We start from the raw sequence: 19,682 nt of genomic DNA, 5'->3' as shown, positions 1-19,682 counted from the left end.
AACCAAGAGATCTCTGAAGAAAAACAAACCAAAGCCGAGCCTCACCTGCATAAAACAGATTGTAAAGTCTGTGAGTACTTGTCCTGAACAAACCAGGCACCAGCTAAAGCAGGGAAACTCTGCAGCTCTCTTAACATGCTTTCAGCTTGTTAAGTACACCCGACTCCCTTCTGCTGCCCTGCTCAGGCCTGACAGACAGCAGAGGCACCAGCTCTGTGCTTGGAGCTGCACCATCCATAACCAGGCTGGGCAGCTGCTCAGGGCCTGACAGAGAAATGCAACTGAAAATGACAGCACTGGAGTTTGGAGCACCAAAACTTGGGGGTTTCTGAGCCTGCTTTCACAAGTAGGACAGAAGTGGCTCTAACTGAAGTGGTAGCTCCTCCCTTAAGCTCACGATCCAGTCTGAATTAGCCGAAGGGACACAAGTTCTTTCCACTCACTCTCTGTAGGGAAGAGAGACTCAAACAAAATGACTTCTGAAGTCTTGAAAAGCCTTTGGAAAACAGCATGTGCCTGGAGCCATCCCTGCTCTGCCTGGGCCTGTACTGTGCTGGTTGTCTGAAAAGAAGAAAAGCCCCCTGACCTTTTACATAAGGCCCAAACAAAAATCCAATTCTCAGACACACTCTGAATAAACTTAAAATGCAAAGCCCTCTCTCTAAGAATGGTTTTTATACGGAACTTACACAGGCTGTATATGACTAAATATTGCACAGCACCATGAGAAGTCCTTCCCTGTGATGTGCCTGCAGTGTTAGTTATTCCAATCCCTTACCTTTGCAGACTGAATCAGAGCACTGGTCTGAAACCCAGTGCTGTTATGTATCTAGTCAAGCTTTGTCAGGATGAGTTTGCTCAGTGATCACACACAAAATAGGAGTATCTCACAATTTATGCTCAATTTTTCAGTATATTATACAGGCAGGAACCTCCCTTAGACCAAAACATACCTAGCAGAAGACATCATTTCAACCATGAAATTAAAGTTTTACTTCTATTTTCAACTAACAGAACATTTCTTCAGAAAACTGAGAAATCATTTAGCTGAAACTAATTCCTGATCGTCCCCCCAGGGAATCAAACGATACTCCTCTGGACTGCAGAGCAGTTTAAAACTGTGAGTGAAAGGACTAGCAGTGACAGAAAGCAGCTCTTACAGAAGCCGCATCCTGACACAAGCCCTGGAGCTCTGCTCCTCACAAAGCCACCTGTCAAAGAGGCCACATCGGGACTTTCTGAGGGAGAAGGAGCTCAAGCAGTGCTGAGGCCGAGACAAACACCTGGAAGATGGTGCCAGCTGCAGTTCTAGAAGCCTAGAGCAGCTGTTTCTACTTGTGCCTGCCACTGTCTCTCCATGACTGCACACCTCAAGTGAGCAGTGAGGCCAACTTCACGCAGCTACTGCTCACATGTGTCCAAGCAGAGCTCCAACAGAAACGCTCCAAGCTGGAGGCAGGGGCATTGTTCATTCCCACTCCCATTTGGCACAAACTTGTTTTACCACCAGTGATGGCTGGGAAGCGGCTACTGGAATTTCTCAATCTGAGCTGTGATTAAAAGTAACCAACTAACCCAAAATGCTTATAAAAACAAAGAAACACCTGGATATTAAAGCTTAGAGCAGAAGAGACACAAGTCTAAAACTTGCTGTTTATCCTATGAGAAAACAGTAGCTTGAAAGAGTCCAGATAAAGAAGTATTTCAAGGCATGAATGGAGGCAAAGTAGTTAGTTAGTCAGCTGACTGCTGCCTCACACTGACACAGAAATCTGACATCAACTACTGCATTAGTGTCCACAACCTTTTTACAGCTAAGTGCAAAGAGCTCAGATTTGCTGGCAAGTTTATGCTGCTTCACATTGAATGAGCAATTTAAAACCCCCACTTTTTAATTCATCTATTATAAGAATTTCTGCTAGTCTTAATAATTTGTGTTTATGTATGCTATAAATAAGTTATTGACAAAAGTTCACAAGTTATTTTCTGGCCTGCTTTCATCCACTGTTTCACCTGCCAGCATTGCCCAAGCAGCTCGGAGCACTCTGAGAGGTTTTTCACTAAGGTGGAGTACAGAACTCACCAGAAGTCCTTGGAAAGCAAGGCGAGGTGTGCCAGGGCAGGAAAAAGCCTTGCTAAGCAGCTGCTGGGGGGAGGATGTACAGGTAAGAGCTGCAATGCCAGGCTGTCCCCAGCAGAACACAGGGAATTCCCTGGAACACCTTTTCTCTCTAGACAGGATTTAACTCTGTTCTCATTACCACCACTTGCTCACTTTGGGACAAGCCACTGCTGCAGCTGGCTACAAAAGCAGCCTTGAAACTTCCAGAGTAACAGATGGGGCCACTCGTGTTGGATTTTCTGCTTCCCCTAGAGCAGGAATCCCTGATCTGGAACAAGCTGGCTCAGGAGGTCAAAGAGCCCAGGGAATCTCCACAGCACTGTTTCCACAGCACTGTGCCCCACAAGAGCCCCTGCCCTGCTCTGAAGGGATGAGTCCATCAAATCCACCCAACTCCCAATCATTAATCGCATTACACCACCTGCCCCTGCTTTAAGGCCCTCTGGGCTCTGGTGTGGTGTCAGCGCGGGGCTGAAGTGCCAGAGCACTATTCTGCCTCAAAACCATTCAGCCATCCCACACCAGCTCAGAGCAAACTTTTGGGTTTATTTTCTTTGTATGGCACATTTCCCAAGTGTTCTGTTTCAGAACGTCACAGCAAAGGAAAGAGCACTCAAGAAACCTCAGTTGTAGAGCCTGCAGCTCTTCCACAATATTCTAGGAACACCTGTTATAGAAGACAAGTAAAAAAAATCCAGATCCAATTAAATGGAGGCAAGTTAAAAGCACCAATCTCGAGCACAGGCTTTAGAGAACATGCCTTGATAGCAGGTAAGGAATAGGAACCCCCTACATAACACAGGTTCTACCCACTCACTCTGCATTCCCAGAATCTTACACAGTCCATCAGATCCTTTTTCCCCCACTGATATTTAAAATCCTGTGTACTTGTGGCCTATATGAACAGTTCTCCTATTACTAGCTTTCCATCAGGAAAAGTAACAGCTCCAGAACTATAAAAGCTTCCAGGATCATGGATCAATCTGAATACACACCGCATCTCCACTCATGGCTCACTTTGTTCTGTCCAAAGATCATTTTAACATATCAGGACTCCTGAATAGACAAAGTTATAAAAACCCAATACTTATGTCCACACATAAGAATTCCTAGCATCCCACTTAGGGAGAATATCCCAGTCTAGTTATTTTAATTTTAAATCTTAATTTAAGCATCTATATCTGGTTAATAAAAACTGAGATTTACATTTATTCATATGAACCAAAGATTTGACAGACACAGATTTTAGAAATACATTCTCTAGCTATGCTCTGCAAACCACAAAGGGATTTTTGCCTTTTCACATGGAAAACACCTTTAGGAAAGCTTCAATAAGCATCCATATCACTAATACAGAATTTAAAATAATGTATTTTACATAGTTATATATTCAGAGTTTGATACTCATTTTGCAGAGATTAAAGTGCAACACAACCTGCCTAGAGGACCCAGGACAATACTTTTTTAACTTCACCTTGAGGCAACACCAGCTTCTAGCGAGGCAAACCCTTTTTCTTCCCTGGACTCTGGTTACATATGAAAACAAAGCAACACCCTGGTAAATCTGGTACCACGGATGCTGCAGTAATACTTTATGATGGGACATTTACAAGCTTCTTTTCTCTCTTACAACTTTTAAAGAAAAAAAACTACTGAGACACAGAACCACGGGGCGGGGGGGGGGGGTGGAAGGAAAAAGGTTTAACGTTGCAGGAATGAAAATACAATTCTTTTTATTTCTGAAAAGTCACACTCTAAAGTCTTTAATCACACTCAAACTTATCAGGATGGCAGATTACCAAACATAGTAACACAAGCCCATATTCACACCGCAGAATCAAGTACTATTTATTAGATTTAAGAGACTTTATGACTTCCCGAAGAACATTTCTTACATATATTCTCTGTAAATATTCTGCCATAAAACTTCAGGACTGCCCTGATACAGCAAACCAGGAAGAGAGGAAAAAAACAAAAAAAGCATTAGACAAGAATGATGAAATGTGAAATGATGCTCAGCAACTACGGTGTCTTTTGTTTGGAAAACTTACATTAACAGGAATTCCCCAGAGTAATTTTGCTACACAGAACACTGATTGTGCGAGAGGCTTTAAAGGTCTGCAGAAATTGTAACTCAGTAATACACTCGATAGAAATTGTTGCTTCTAATTTTTGCTTACTGCAAGGGGCACTTGCTTTCAATGAAAGGCGGTAAAAAAAAAGCAGGAGAGCACCTTCCAATGAAGGGGGGGCAAAGAGAAATTGACGACAAAATTCAGTCATCAAACACACTTTTCTTTCCTCATTCAAATTAGCCATGCGCTATACTCCTTGTGATAACCTTCACATTTCTCTGCCAGATTTCAAAGAAAGCTGGCAGGTTTGTAATGGTCACCCACCCTGCCCCCACCTCCCCAATTTTACCTACAACTCCAGGAAACCCAAACTTTTCCAGCACCGCTCGGCACGTAGAACTGCTCGGACGGTGCTGTGAGAGCAGCAGCTACAAAGGAACAGCTCCGAGCCCAGAGCAGCCACCGCTCCATCACCGCTGCCCCCGAACCCCACGCACCTTCTTTGGTCTGCGCGTTGGTAATCTGCAGGTCGCAGTCGGCCGCCTTCAGCTTCTCCCGGCCCATGATCTGGCGCTTGAGGTCGCTCAGGGAGATGTGCAGCCCGTCGAAGGTGACCGTGTCATAGTTGAGCTTGGAGGAGAACTTGTAATGCACGCACGACATGGCGGGGCGCGGGCGGCGCCCGCTCTGGCGCGGCGGGGCCGCGGGGGTCGGGCAGGGCCCGCAGGGGCCGGGGCGGCGGCGCTGGGGCGGCGAGCGGCGCTCAGAGCCCGCGGCGCTGCGCCATGGCCGGGCCGCGGCCTCAGGGCTTGGGGCTGGGCAGGCCTCAGGTCTCCATCGTGGCGAGCCCGCGGCCCCCGCCCCGCAACGACCGCGGCCCTCGGCGAGCGCGGCGCGCCCGCCCGGCTCCTGCTCTCGGCCCCGCTCGACCCGGGCCGGACCCCGCTCGGTTCGGGCTCGGGCTCGGCCTCGCTTGGTTTGGGCTCGACTAGGACTCGGCCCCGCTCGGCTCTGCCCGGCCCCGCTCGGCTGGGGTTCTGGCTCGGGCCCGCTCGGCCCGGCGCCGGCCCGCTCGCGTCAAGATGGGCCGCGCTCGGTCCCGCTCGGTTCGGCTCGGCCCGGTTCGGCCCCGCGCGGCCCCGATGGCGGCTCCCGCGGCCGCCCCTGCCCTCAGCGCTGAGCCGAGGGGTTTCCCGGCCGACGCCGCACGGGCCGCGCGAGCATGCGCAGATGCAGCGCGTCCACCACGCCGCACGTGACCCGGCGCCGCGAGTGACACGGGATCACGTGGGCGCGACGACCCCGCCCCCCCTGTCGCGAGCGCCCCCTAGCGGAGCGCGTCGCCTGCTCCCCTCATGAAGGCGCGGGAAGGGAAGGGATGGGGCTGAGATGAATGTTGGCTTTAGAGCCCAAAAGAGTCACGGCCCGGGGCTGAGGTGAATATTGACTCTAGAGCCCAAAAGAGTCACAGCCCGGGACTGAGGTGAATATTGACTCTAGAGCCCAAAAGAGTCACAGCCCGGGACTGAGGTGAATATTGACTCTAGAGCCCAAAAGAGTCACGGCCCGGGGCTGAGATGAATGTTGGCTTTAGAGCCCAAAAGAGTCACGGCCCGGGGCTGAGGTGAATATTGACTCTAGAGCCCAAAAGAGTCACGGCCCGGGACTGAGGTGAATGTTGGCTTTAGAGCCCAAAAGAGTCACGGCCCGGGACTGAGGTGAATATTGACTCTAGAGCCCAAAAGAGTCACGGCCCGGGGCTGAGGTGGATATTGACTCTAGAGCCCAAAAGAGTCACGGCCCGGGACTGAGGTGGATATTGACTCTAGAGCCCAAAAGAGTCACGGCCCGGGGCTGAGGTGAATATTGACTCTAGAGCCCAAAAGAGTCACGGCCCGGGACTGAGGTGAATATTGACTCTAGAGCCCAAAAGAGTCACAGCCCGGGGCTGAGGTGAATGTCGGCTTTAGAGCCCAAAAGAGTCACGGCCCGGGGCTGAGGTGAATATTGACTCTAGAGCCCAAAAGAGTCACGGCCTGGGACTGAGGTGAATATTGACTTTAAAGCCCAAAAGAGTCACAGCCCGGGACTGAGGTGAATATTGACTCTAGAGCCCAAAAGAGTCACAGCCCGGGGCTGAGGTGAATGTCGGCTTTAGAGCCCAAAAGAGTCACGGCCCGGGGCTGAGGTGAATATTGACTCTAGAGCCCAAAAGAGTCACGGCCCGGGGCTGAGGTGGATATTGACTTTAAAGCCCAAAAGAGTCACAGCCCGGGACTGAGGTGAATATTGACTCTAGAGCCCAAAAGAGTCACGGCCCAGGACTGAGGTGGATATTGACTTTAGAGCCCAAAAGAGTCACGGCCTGGGACTGAGGTGAATATTGACTCTAGAGCCCAAAAGAGTCACGGCCCGGGGCTGAGGTGAATATTGACTCTAGAGCCCAAAAGAGTCACGGCCCGGGGCTGAGGTGGTATTGACTTTAAAGCCCAAAAGAGTCACAGCCCGGGACTGAGGTGAATATTGACTCTAGAGCCCAAAAGAGTCACGGCCCAGGACTGAGGTGGATATTGACTTTAGAGCCCAAAATAGTCACGGCCCGGGACTGAGGTGGATATTGACTTTAAAGCCCAAAAGAGTCACCGACCCGCTCGGGGCCTCCTATCGCCATCGTGCCCTGCGTCAACCCTGCCTCTCTCAACGTAGGCACTGCGGTCACGTTCAACCCGCCTTTTGCAACTTACTAACAACAGTCTTGCACTTTACAAATATTTACTTTCTCGTTCACAAATCTCTACACAGGAAACCTTTTGCCCACCAGCTGCCGCATGGCTGTCTCAAGGAAATCTACCCAAAGACAACTTAGTTTTTAAAATAAAAATAGTGAAGCCTTGGAATAAACTCTTCTCATGTAAGGTTTTAGTTTAAGCTTGTGATCCCTGATCGCTGTGGGGAATTGGGCTCCTGTGTCCAGCAGAACCCACCTGGCTGCTCCCCGGGACGCTTCAGCACAAAGGAACTGACCTGGGCTGATCTGAGCCTGGGCTCTGGGGTATGGCTGGGGACACGGACAGGGGCTGGGGACATGGGCAGGGGCTGGGGACACGGACAGGGGCTGGGGACATGGGCAGGGGCTGGGGACACAGATGGGTTAGGGACACGGCCAGACTGGGGCTGGGGACATGGCCGGACAGGCTGGACGGGGTTTGGAGCATTCTGGGACAGTGGAATGTGTCCCTGCCCATGGCAGGAGAAGGATGTCCTTTAAAGTCTCTTCCCACCCAAACCATCTCCAGGTTGTGCCATCTTCCATGACTCCAGGATGTGTCACCAGCTCCTGGTTCAGGGAATGCTGCCATGCCCTGGACAAACCTGTCAGAGCCAAAGGAAAGGCCTGATGTGCCTGTTCCAGGCTGTTTCCTGCATGTGACAGAAATGCTCATGTCACATCAAGTATCCTCAGCCACTCACACTGACAGCTTTAAAAAACAAAACATGAACTTCCTGATGAGGTAAGGAAATACCCCGTGGCTTTCGGAGGGACTGGGCTACTCTGAAAGCCAGAAAACACTAGAGCAGTGTTGAAGCTTGGTGGTCTCTGCACACCTGTGGGCACCAGGGCTGTTCTTGGACCTTTAAATTAGTTCTGAAACTTTGAGCTCTTTCACTTCAAATACATTCAGCAGTAAACTGTTCTCTAAGTTCTGCAAAACAACATGAAATGTGTTGGCACTTTTTAGGTCATGCTCAGACATTAGTTTAAAAAAAGAGCAATAAAAAGAAACTATTTGCTGTAACGTGGAGTTTCAGTGTGTACCATGATGGATTATTGGGAGCTGTGTGCGAGCTTCATCTCATTTAGTACTTTGCTAATTTATAAGCAGTTTTATCTGAGCACAGTTCTGCTGCTCAGAGCACCTTCAGCTGAGCTTTGTTCTTAGCTGCTTTACTTCTCAAATACACAACTGCTTCAATTCTAGAATCATAGAATAATAGGATGGTTTGGTTGGGAAAGGACCTTAAAACTCATCCTTTCCCACCCTCTGCCATGGGCAGGGACACCTCCCACTGTCCCAGGCTGCTCCAAGCCCCATCCAGCCGGGCCTTGAGCACTGCCAGTGATCCAGGGGCAGCCACAGCTGCTCTGGGCACCTGTGCCAGGGCCTGCCCACCCTCCCTGGGAACAATTCCTTCCCAAAATCCCATCTGACCCTGCTCTCTGGCCATGTAAAGCATTCATTCTCAAGCCTTGGACTGAGGCTGACACAGAATTGTCCCAGTTGTACAACCGGAGCGTGCAAAGAGGAACAAACAAAACTTCAAAGCCAAGCAGGACAAATCAGGCCTGGCACCTTCCCAGCCACACGGGCAGGTCTCCTGGACGAGCAGGCTGACAAGGTGGCAGGGTGTGGAATTGTATTTCCTTCTCAGTTTGTTCTGTCAGCAGCAATGACTCCACTTGTTTTCATTCTGTGACTTCAGCTGCGAGCTCTGCAAGAGGAAAGGAACTCATCTTGCCCTGAGCACTCGGGGCTTGGGTGACCCAAGGTCCCAGCCCAGCTCAGGAGCTGCTGAGGCTGAGCCCACGGGGCCAGTTCTGCTGGAACACCCACGCTGCTCCCTCAGCCCCAGCCCGGTGCCAGCACCCCACCCCAGTGCTGGGGGCAGGCCCTGGCTAAAGCTAAGCTTTAGTTAAGAGTGACTGATGGCTTCCCAGAGTTCCTACCAGCCTGCAATCAATCCATGAATGTTTGCCAGCTCCCTGAGGCTCGAGGGACTCAGAATTGAGGGAAACTGAAAGAGTCGTGCTGGAACACCGAAACAAATCCAGAAAGCTGCTTTTAGGTCATGGGTAAGGAGCAAACAAGGAAGCAAACAAGCAAACCCAGTCTGTAATTACCCAGAGTCCAGGGAGCTGCTCCTCCTTGGCTTGGCTTACACCCTCCAGCACTCCACTGACCCTGCTCACCTGTGTGGGCTGCTGGAAGGTGATGACCCCGTTTTCAGAGGGTCCCAACTCTGGCAGCCCCACTGCAGCCTGACTTTAATACCCTCTGGACTAAGGAGAAGATTTATCCTATCAATGACTCAGAAAGAAGATGAGATCTTGTTCCTCATCATGGAATGAATCAAGAGAGGTATAAACCCCTCCCTGCATGAACAGCATGGGAGTTACTATCAGAGTAAAAAGGAACTCTTCCATGATAATCACAGCTAACTCACTCAGGAAGCCCCAAAGGCCATCCAGAGAGCTCCAGCAGTGTCCCCAAGGTGCCCGTGGCAGAGCAGGGCTGCTCCCACCTGAGGATCCTGGCTCCAGCACCCCACAGTGAACCCATCCTCTCGGTGCCAGTGCCCTCCATGGGTGGTGACCCCAAATTAGAGCAAGATCTCCTCTGCAGAGGGCTTTCCTTTTGTCCCATCCCCCAAGGATGCCCGGAGATGAGCTCGGGTCTGGTCTGGCACTGCCCACGGAGCCCTGTGCCCTGGCAGGGAGGGCTGGGAGCAGAGCCCACAGCATCGCCTGTCCTGCGTCTCCTTTTGCCCGAATTGTGGGCACAGAGGGGGATTACGCTGCTGGTGGGCACATCTCCCTTTCCTCCCGGCAATCCAAAGGCCTTGGGAGGAGCCGGCTCCTTATCTCGCCGTCACCGACACTGCCGGGCATCACCTCCCAACCTGACCCCCCTCGGTGTGGCAGTACCAGGGTGACCTTGCTGCTTGAATTTCGAGTCACTAATTAAGCTGCTCGGCGAAAGAAAAGAGAAAATTAACTGACCATTGCTATCTCGGGAGAGAAGGAGCCCGACGCAATTTTTGCTTTTTATTTTAGCTTAGGGTTTTGTTGTTTTTTTTTTTTCCAAGGAAAGCGAACCCGCCGCCCCCGTCCCCGCCTGCCACTAGAGGTCATTTGAGCACCGGGATAGGCGCCGGCGGCGGCTCCTGCCCTGGGCAGGGACACCTCCCACTGCCCCAGGCTGCTCCAAGCCCTGTCCAGCCTGGCCTGGGACACTGCCAGGGGTCCAGGGGCAGCCACAGCTGCTCTGGGCACCTGTGCCAGGCTTCCCCACACTCCCAGGTAGGAATTTTTTCCTAATATCTAATCTAAGAGTTTGGAGCCATTCACCCTTGTCACGTAAAAAGTCCTTTTCTTTTGGCACAGAAAGGGCCTCTGAGGAGACCTCAGAGCCTTCTCTTCTCCATCGGAGCAAACTTTCAGCTGAAAAAAGCTCTGGTGCCTGTTTTGGGTGGTTGTTTCTGTTCAGAAGGGCAGGAAATGTTCAGTCATGGACATACAACTCAGTCATGTCCCGTGGAAAATCAGCAATGGTTCATGCCCAGCACAGCCCCGTGGCTGGTCCCGGAGCCCTGGCTCAAGCAGCCCCAGAGGCTCCCACGGGCATGGAGCAGCTGGGGCTGTGCTGTGCAGCCCTCTGCAGAGAGCCAACTCCTCTGGGCACCTCTGGGCACCACTGACCAGGCACGGGGCAGCTCCTGCGCTGAGCCCCGTGCCAGCAGCTCCTGCAGCAGCACCAGTGTGTCCATCCCTGTCAGCACTCTCACCCCTCCTGCCCAAGCTCCTTGCCTTCAACCTTTCTTGCTTCTGGAATCTCTGCCCTCTGTGCAGCCTCTTGTCTGCATCCATCCACTCACACACATCAAAGCAGCCCCAGCTTCCCTCCTCATTCTCAACTCCTCAATAGGTTTCAAACCAGAATTAATTAGAGGGATCAAAGGGCCCTTCTCGCTGTGCCCTGGAGCCCTCCCTTCCCAGCCAGGCTGGCTGCACACGGCAGCTATCACCGGCTGCAGATGCCGAGGATCAGCAGAGGGAGGGCCAAACCCGAGCACTGCTCCTCTGCAGCTCCCTGCGTGGCTGCACTAATCGCTCAGCAGACGCTGCTGAGTTTGTGGAATTGGCTGGTGATGGGACCATGCTTGACTTTATCCCTGGATCCCGTCTGTCTTTGAGTCATCTTGGTTGTGAGTCACAGCGCCGTTAATCCCTTGGAGATAAGGGCCTCATCCAGCTCTCTCCACGCAGGTACTGCTGCCTCTGCCTGCTCTTCAAACCGTCAATAAATCCGTGTGAGCTGAGGTTGTGGTGGGAGCACTCCAGGACACACTTGTGGGGTGTGCCAGCTCCGTGCCACCTTGGGAGCTGGCCTCCCCAGAGCCAGGGCTCTCAGCCACTCCTGCTCAGCAGCCCTGGGGGCTCCTGCCTTGCCAGAACCATTCACCACACTGCCTGTTCCTCCAAGGCCCTGGGATCTCCTCCCTTCCCCAGCACAGCTCTGCACCCCCAGCAGCAGGACCAGCAGGACCCCCTGTGCCTGCTACAGCTCCCTCAGCAAGGGTGAGCTGAAATCCAGCTCGTTTGTGTCCTTCATTCCAACACCTTCTATGTGTCTGTCAGTACATTGTTCCTACTTTTATTTCTCCCTTTGTTAAAATGTGTTTTATCCCAGCTTAAATCTCTCTCAGTTACACAGCTGCTTGTGCCATCCATCACCAGCTTCCCTCGTGGCAACTGGAGACCATAATTGAGTGATCTTTAACCCCCTCAACTCACCTCTTCAATCTTTCGACCCATGGCAGATTTCCAGCCCTCAAGCAGCTCTCAGAGCTCCTGCCAGGACTCTGCAGCTTCTCAGCCTTGCTGGGAGCAGAGACACCAGCACTGCCTCCAGGATGTTGTTGGGCTGGCTGGTGCTGTGCAGGGAAAACTTCCCCTCTGAGAATTGCTTTGGCATTTCCCTGTGGATACCCAGGGATGAACCACATCATCACACTGGCTCGTGTGTGCCAGTACCTACCCTGTCCCTCGAGCCTGTCCAGTGTTCCCCACCTCTGGGATGTGCCCCCCTTTGCCCCTGCTCTTTCCTGGCCATGCCCTCACCCTCTGCTGCACCCACTGCCATCTCAGCCTGCAAGGCAGGGCCCAGTGTGGGTCTGAAAGGCATCAATCCCTGGGAACCCTCTATGATTCCCACTTTTTAATTTCCTTTTTGTACCTGCAGTGATTCATGAAGCCTCTGCTGTTTCCAGGAGCATGCCTGCTCCCAACCTCACCTAAGCCCCAGGAGCAGGAGGAAAGGCCCATCCTCTCCTGCAATGAGGCACAGGTGAGTGTTGGGTGCTGCCTGTCCTGATCCAGCCCCCCTACACTCCCACAGAACCCACCCTGGCAGTGAGCTCAGCCCCCAGCAACGCTGCTCTGCTTTTCCAGCTCCTCCACCCATCCACAGGTGGGACACCCTGCTGTGCTGGCCTCACCTGTGTCACCAGGGTCATGTTCTCCTCCTCTGTTATTCTCTCCAACCCAGGGAGTGGAAGTCACATTTGTATGCAGAGTTTGAGAGCAATTAAATTGAATTCCAATTATTGTATATCTCAAATTAGCAATTTCTACCATGCTAATATTAATTGCTAACACGACGATAAGGCATATCAGGCAGTCAGGATGGAGCAGGAGTTTGCTTGCTCTGAGAGATGTGTGAAAGCAGAAATTGCTGCAGACATGGATATCTCACAGCAGGGAGAGGTTCCTGGGCTGGGGACACTGAGGTTGGGATTCAGGCTCCAGCCTTGCCAGGACTGGAGCTCAGAGCAGGCTGGAACTGCCAGTGCTCAGCTTGGCCTCCTCAGGAAGGCCCAGAGGGCACCTGAACCACAGGGCAGGTGTGATGCAGATGTGCCTGCTCCTTCCTCCCCAGCTCAGGGAGTTTGGGTGTACCTTGTTGCATTTGTGGAAAATTCAATTAAAAAAGCCAATGACTGGTTGGTTCTCGAGAGACAGCTCCCTAATATCTGCCTGGAGCTGCTCTCCCAACACCCCTGGGTGTGCTTTGGCAGGACCTGCTCTGAGCTCGTCACAGATGCTGTGGCAGGTGCTGGCTGTGAGAAGTGCTCACCCTGTCAGAGCCAACATGTACAACATCCTTACATCACACGGGAAATCTGAGGAGATCAAAGCACGCTGTGGATGAGCACTTCCCCTGGGAGAGCTAATCAAGGACACAACAACCCCTGCAGCTGTGGAATGAACCCTGACAGAGCCTGGAGTGGCACCGAGCTGGTGACTTGCAAGGAAGCCCCTTCCCAGGTTGCTGCAGGTCCCTCAGTGTCCCTGGCAGTGGCTGGGCTTGTGGGAGTTGCCAGGAGGGAAGCCAGGAGTGCAGGGATGCCCCTGGCAGCTGGAGTAGCAGCTGGAATAAGTCCTCAGCAAGGTTCTGTGCTGGGAGGGAGCAGAGGGGCTGGAGGCAGACAGAGAGGGCTGTGGGGCTGGGAAGGTTGGTGGCACAGAAGCAGAGCTGGGTGAGGCTCAGCGGGCACAGGAAGAGCAGCGAGCATCCCCCAGGATGGGCATTCCCTGAGGAGCTTGTCCCAAGCAGGCTCTGCTCACCTGCAACTATAGTGATTTAATATCAATGAGGTAATTTTGTCCCAAGGGTTATTTATCTGACTATTGAAAAACCCCAGCCCTGTATGAGTCACCGGGCTGCACTACAGCCCTGTGATGAATTACACTTGGACACATGCTAAATGACATTTACCAATAAATTTATGCAGATTTCTCCTGTAATCCTTCTCCTCATCAGAAGTAGTAATGCTTTCTCTAATGCAAATGCACTGCGAGAGCCTCACCACATCAAACGGGAGCTGGGCTGAGTAGTTGGGAATGCAGAACCATCATCTTCCTTGTGCTCATGAATAACCATTTCCTACAGATGAATATTCAACAAAGCCCTGGCAGAGCCTGGCGCTCCTGCCAGCGTCCCCTCCGAGGCCTGTCCCAGTGCCTGTGCCCAGCAGCTCTGGCCAGCCCTGCAGGCAGATCTCACACTCCTTGATTTCACTCCTCTCCCTCTGTGCTTCCAGCCCCAGAGTTCATGGGCTCCACTAAGAAGCTCGGAGTGGGTGCAGAGCAGTGCTAGACTGGCAACATTGTGGGTGCTGTGCTTAGCTCTCCTCTCCATCCAGACCTTTCCATGCCATGACCACAGCCTCTCCTGGCATCCTCAGCCCAGGCTGTGGGCTCCCCGTGGGCCCCATCATGGGGTCACACCATTGTTGAGACCAGGAGGATCCAGCACCCGGCTCACCCTGTGCCTTTGGCACTCACCCACGCTCTTGACCAACACTTCACTGGCAAAGGTGCCCAGAGCAGCTGTGGCTGCCCCTGGATCCCTGGCAGTGCCCAGGCCAGGCTGCACGGGGCTGGGAGCAGCCTGGGACAGTGGAAGTGTCCCTGCCATGGCAGGGGGTGGAATGACATGGTCTTTAAGGTCCCCTGCAACCCAAACCGGTTTGGGATTCTCTGATTCTTTTTCTGAAGATCCTGTAAAAACCTGGCAGCATCTGCTCCTTCAGCTCCCAGTCCACTCCTGTGCTTGCTGTTACAAGGAAGGCTCCAGGTTCCCAGCTGCTGCCCTGGAGAGGGAGGAGAAGGCAGGAAAAGGTCAGGACACCAGGACAGGTCTGCTAGGTGACTCCCCAACAGCCAGGCAGGAAGCACTTACCCCAGAATGCCCCAGGCTGGGCACAGCAGGGACTGCTGAACACCCCCGGGGTGCTGGAGGGGGATGCTGAACGTGTAGAGCCCTCAGCAACCTCTGATCAATGGGGTTTGCATTTTTGTTCACTCTAAAGATGATTACATTCCGAGCAGTGATGATCCAAGCTAACGAACCGCCTGCCACTTCGTGCCTTGGCAGGAAAAGTCGTGGGCTTTTTCCTTCAGTCCAAAACACAGACAATATGGAAATAAATGATTTCTTTCACAGTTGTTTAATATAATTTTCTCTGTTCTGGGTTTTATGCCCTGCCATCCTGGCAGTCTCAGTTAACCCAGGGCAGGGGCAGCTCCAGCACTCCAAAGAGTTCCCAGCCAGCTGGATCAGCAGGGAGGAATGGGAGAAGAGCCAGGAGAGGCTGCAGCTGAGGCTGCTGAAGGGGCTGGCTGGGAGAGGGCCAGTTGTGCAGGGCACCCACTCTGTCTCTGCTGAGAAAAACTGCCCCAAAGGTTTCTTTTGGAGGCCAACAGCACCGGCTGCAGGGCTTCCATGATCTGGGAGGTTAAAAGGCACTTTTAAAAGGCACCTATTAACCAAGGTGAGAGCCTCTGGGACACACTCTGAGAGTGATTTATGGCTTCTCTACTCACACAGAGCCAGCTCAATGCCCTTCTTCTACTTCTATTTATTTTTCTTCTTATCACTGTGAAATAAATTTGAAGAGGATCTAAATTCAGACTCTGAACCCAGACTTTGCTGCTGCAGGACCAACAAAGGGGGAGCTCGGGGTGGTGACTGTTCAACTTCCAAATCAGGAGATGTTTTTATAACACCTGCTCTGCATGGGAAGTTCCTACCTGCCATAACTGGAGGGAATACAAGCTTGGAAATGCACAAAACACCCCTAGAGGCCTGGGGGGTGCTGAGGAAGGCAGCAGCCCAACAGGTACTTGTCAGGAGCCACCCCAGCCACCCTGGTTGTGCCTGGCAGTGATGTGGCCAAGCATCACCAGGGGAGGAGCTGCATCCCCTGCTGCCCTCCTGCATCCCCTGCTGCCCTCCTGCATCCCCTGGGCACAGTGCCTGGGTGGGGGCTTTTGTTCTGCAAAGCTTGTGGGGCTGCTCCAGGTGTGCTGGACATGGTTCCCCACATCCCCAGTGCCCAGCATTGCCTGGAGCTCAGCTCCCATCTGTCCTGTGCCAGCCTCACCTGTGCCACTGCTGCTTCACTATGATTTCTGAAGGTTCAGGCTATGAAATCCTGCCCTTGGTATAAACATTTTAATTACAAGTTTCCGGGACTTCTTTCCTAAGATAAACACATTTTAATTGCAAATTGCTTCTGCTGTCTTTACCAACCTCCCAACACTGCCAGCAGCTGCTGGATTTAATATTTAATGAAACTGCCTCTGGGCGGGGCTGGATGCAGCAGCGGGGCTGGGGGACACTGGAGCACCCTGAGAGTGCCTGGAGCGAGGCACAGGAACAGCCTGGGGTGCAGGAGAGGGGCAGCTCCTTGGTCCTGCAAAGCCACCACAGCTGGGGGTGACCCTGGCCCCAGGACCTCATGCTTGGAGCACAGCAGCTGTGACATGTGCCCCTGCCAAAAGGGACAGAGTCACCTGTGGTGAGCGTACCCCACCCAGCAGGGAGAGTTCGGGCGGGCTCCAGAGGTTCCTGCCGTGGCCACCTGCCGTCACTTCCCATCAGCCACATCGTGGTGGCACAGCCACGAGCGCAGGCTCCGTGTCCCCTGTGCCACCGCTGCCCGTCCCCAGAGCCACCCCGTGATGAGGAAATGCCATTAGCCGTTCATGTGGCATCTCACGTGCCACCACCTGCAGGTCAGGTCTCTGGGCACGAGGCACCACGTGTTAGCCCTGCAGCACTGAGCCACCAGAGCAGGGCCAGCAGTTCCTGCGGGGCTGGGGGTTTGTCATCTGGGTGGTGGCTGTGTGGCTTTGCCAGTGACACCCTGGCTGAGGCCAGAGCTGGCAGAGCTCAGGGAACACCTGCACGGGGCCCCTCAGTGCTGTGCCCTGGGGGGCTCGGGGTGGCCCCAGGACCATGCTCTGGCACGTGTGTTCAGCTGCCACCCCCAGCCTGAGTGGCACTGCACGTGCTGCCCTTCCCAGGCATGGCTGTCACCATGGCTGTCACCTCAGCTGTCACCTTGGCTGTCACTGCTGCTCCTGGGGAACCAGCTCTGCCCAGGCTGTGGGGTCTGGCTCCAGCACAGGGACTGTGATCAGCCTCACTCAGGCCCTTGGTGTGTTTGAAACCCACGCTGCACCACCAGAATCTCACATAGGGAACCAACTGAAAGCTCCCACTGCTCTGCCTTTTATTCCTTCACTTTTTTTTTCCTTTTCTCTCTTCAAATCTTCCTTTGAAACCCAAACTTCCTGCAGTTTGAAATGGACAATCAGGCCGCCCCGGCAGCTGCAGCCCAAGAGCTTCAGCTCTTGGCAGGAGGATCAGAACTACAAAACTATTTCTTTGAGGCAAATTATGCATTCATCCAGCTCATTTGAAACAAAATATGATTTGCAATTTAACTTTCCATAATGAGCTCCTGCTATTATACCGTTTCCATAATGGCTGGTTTCATTGGAACAGATTGTTGGTGCACATGGTTTACAAAACATTTTCAATGCAAGCCCCGTTTTTTCTTATTTTAAATAGCAACAGCTGCTAAGCATGATAATTATTGTATTTCATCAAAATAAACTTACCAAGTTGCTTCTTGATGCCACTCGTCACAAATTTCCAGCGGACCTGCAGGTTATTAAAGAAGCTGAAACTTTAATTCAACAAAGTGAGAGCAGCACCTCCTTCAACTCCCTGCCATGAGCAGGGATACCTTCCACTATCCCAGGCTGCTCCAAGCCTGGCCTTGGACATTGCCACGGATGCAGCAGCCACAGCTTCTCTGGGCAACCTGTGCCAGGGCCTCAGCACCCGAAGGAAAGGCTTTTCCCCAATATCTAATCCCAACCTACTCCCTGACATTCCTCCCTGTCCTGTCACTACATGCTCTGCTAAATAGTCTCCCTCCATCTTTCTGGTAGGCTCCCTTTGGGTACTGGAGCACCAGGAGCAGACAATGAGAAGCTGTGGTAATTAATTCCTAATTGCATTTACCTGCACCGCTGTTTCCCGTGGTGTTCCCAGGGCACCTGTCAGGATTCCCCAACGTGGAACAGCCCCAGAGCTGCAGGCACAGAGCTCCTGTCCCCAAACACCCCCAGCTCCTGCTGACCTTCTCCAACACCAGCTCAGGTGCTGAAGAAGGATTTTCTCCTCTAGTGGCTGGAGGGAGGATAATGGCAGAGGGACAGGAGTTTATTGCTGGAGAGCAGGTGAATGTCTTATTTGTTGAAAATTTTCCGGGGAACTTTTGAGAGCTCTGTTTAGTGGCTGTGGTCGGCTGGGGATTTATGGATGTGCAGGATAACGGTGCTGGAGAAGCTATTCCAACCCCCAGTGAAAGGCTGCCCTTTACAGCACCTCAGTGTTTGGATTTAGATGACAGGTAGTGATGGCACCACAGAAACCATTACTGTCCATCAAGTAAACGATATAAACGGTTCTGCCTTACCCAGACTCTCATGAGCTATGGCAAACTGCAAAAATCCCCAAAAAAATCAAACCCAGAAAGGACAAAAGATGCTTTTGAGGAAGAAACAGTCTGCAGGAATAGGGACTAGGGAGCTTCCCTGGCAGCAAACAGCGGAGAGGGCAGTGCGTTTGTCCTGATGTAGATGTGGAATTAGGAAAAGAGGGTGAGCGGCAAAGCTCTGCGCTGCAGCCAGGACCCAGCTGCCATTTCCCCTCGGCGGGCTCCGTGCCAGCAGCAGCTCCCGCAGGCTGACAGCGCTCCGCCGCCGGGTTTGTCATCGCAGCACCAACACAGCAATTAAACCCCTCCCTGGGGAGGCAAACGGGAGTGGCAGCCCCGGGCCCGACAGCAACGCCCCAGCCGGGACCGGAGCCCTCCGGGGCTGCACCGTGCCCGGCCCCGCTTCACCTGCGGGGGCTGTGCGTGATCCCGAGCGACAGCCAGCCGCGGCTGGGGCTGTCACCGCCTCAGCAGGCTTCCCGAGGTGTCCTGCGGGGTGTGCGCTCCTGCTCCCCTGCCCCTGGGGTCATCCCAAGGGCACGGACTGAATCTCCCCGAGTGCTCCGCTCCGGCCGGCCGAGCCCGCCCGGCCCGCTCCTTTGGCGGTGTTTACAGGGCTCCCACGATGATCTAACGCTGCACAAAGCCATTGTAGATAAATATAGAGCACTGCAGCACCATAAATCAGCCGGCTCGGCAGCGCGGCAGGATCGGGCTCACGGGGGGATGTGGGTCCGCTGGCACCCGGGGGAGGGGGAGCGGGCGCCTCTCCGTGTGACACCCGGCCCCTTTGTCACCGGCCTGGGCTGTCCAGCCCGCGATGGAGGTGACCACGGGCACTGCCGTGCCCGGCGGGCCGGCGGGGCTGGCGTCGGAGCGGCGCTGGCAGCCGCGCGGAGACGATGGGCTATCACACTGTTTATCGAGGTCTGGCGGAAAGAAAACAAGCTAATGGGGCATTTGCTGATTCAATTCGTTGAATTTGAACAAATCTTTTTAATCCTCCTCTCCCGGGGATTGGAAAGGTCAGGAAATGGGCAGAATGTGCACTTTCAGGTATTGAAATTAAACTTGTTAAGAAATCCATATTGATTTGCACTTCTCTGAGAAATATTGAAGCCTCCAGATTTAGCCCGGGTATTGATTTTCTCTTCCAGGGGAAAGACATCGGCACAAAGGGAAGATATTACACGTGGCAGTAAACACCTTCAATCACTGCCCGCTCTGCCTCCAACAACACAAACAGCCGGCCCGGCGCTGCGGCTCCGGCGCTGCACCGCATCCTTCCTGCGGCCCCCGGGCGCTCAGAGCCTGCCTGGAGCGGGCTGGAAAGGGAATTGGGCTGT

At 53.1% G+C, this 19,682-nt stretch overlaps 1 protein-coding gene across 5 annotated transcripts in view; it reads right to left on the bottom strand.

Annotated features, from left to right (window-relative positions):
• The window catches only part of RBBP6 (RB binding protein 6, ubiquitin ligase), a 28,202-nt gene extending 22,787 nt beyond the window's left edge, over positions 1-5,415 (bottom strand). For all 5 annotated transcript variants that reach the window (XM_018915738.3, XM_009091741.4, XM_009091740.4 and 2 more), the window contains exon 1: positions 4,695-5,415. In XM_018915738.3, the coding sequence (XP_018771283.3) occupies positions 4,695-4,860 (166 nt within the window). In that variant the 5' untranslated portion in view covers positions 4,861-5,415. The remainder of the gene's footprint in view (positions 1-4,694) is intronic.
• Positions 5,416-19,682: the final 14,267 nt, after the last annotated feature.

The sequence above is a fragment of the Serinus canaria genome, chromosome 14 (assembly GCF_022539315.1).
Source record: "Serinus canaria isolate serCan28SL12 chromosome 14, serCan2020, whole genome shotgun sequence".
Classification (NCBI taxonomy): Eukaryota; Metazoa; Chordata; class Aves; order Passeriformes; family Fringillidae; genus Serinus; species Serinus canaria.
The sequence above is the reverse complement of the archived record's forward strand: the minus strand, read 5'-3'. Positions and strand labels throughout refer to the sequence as shown.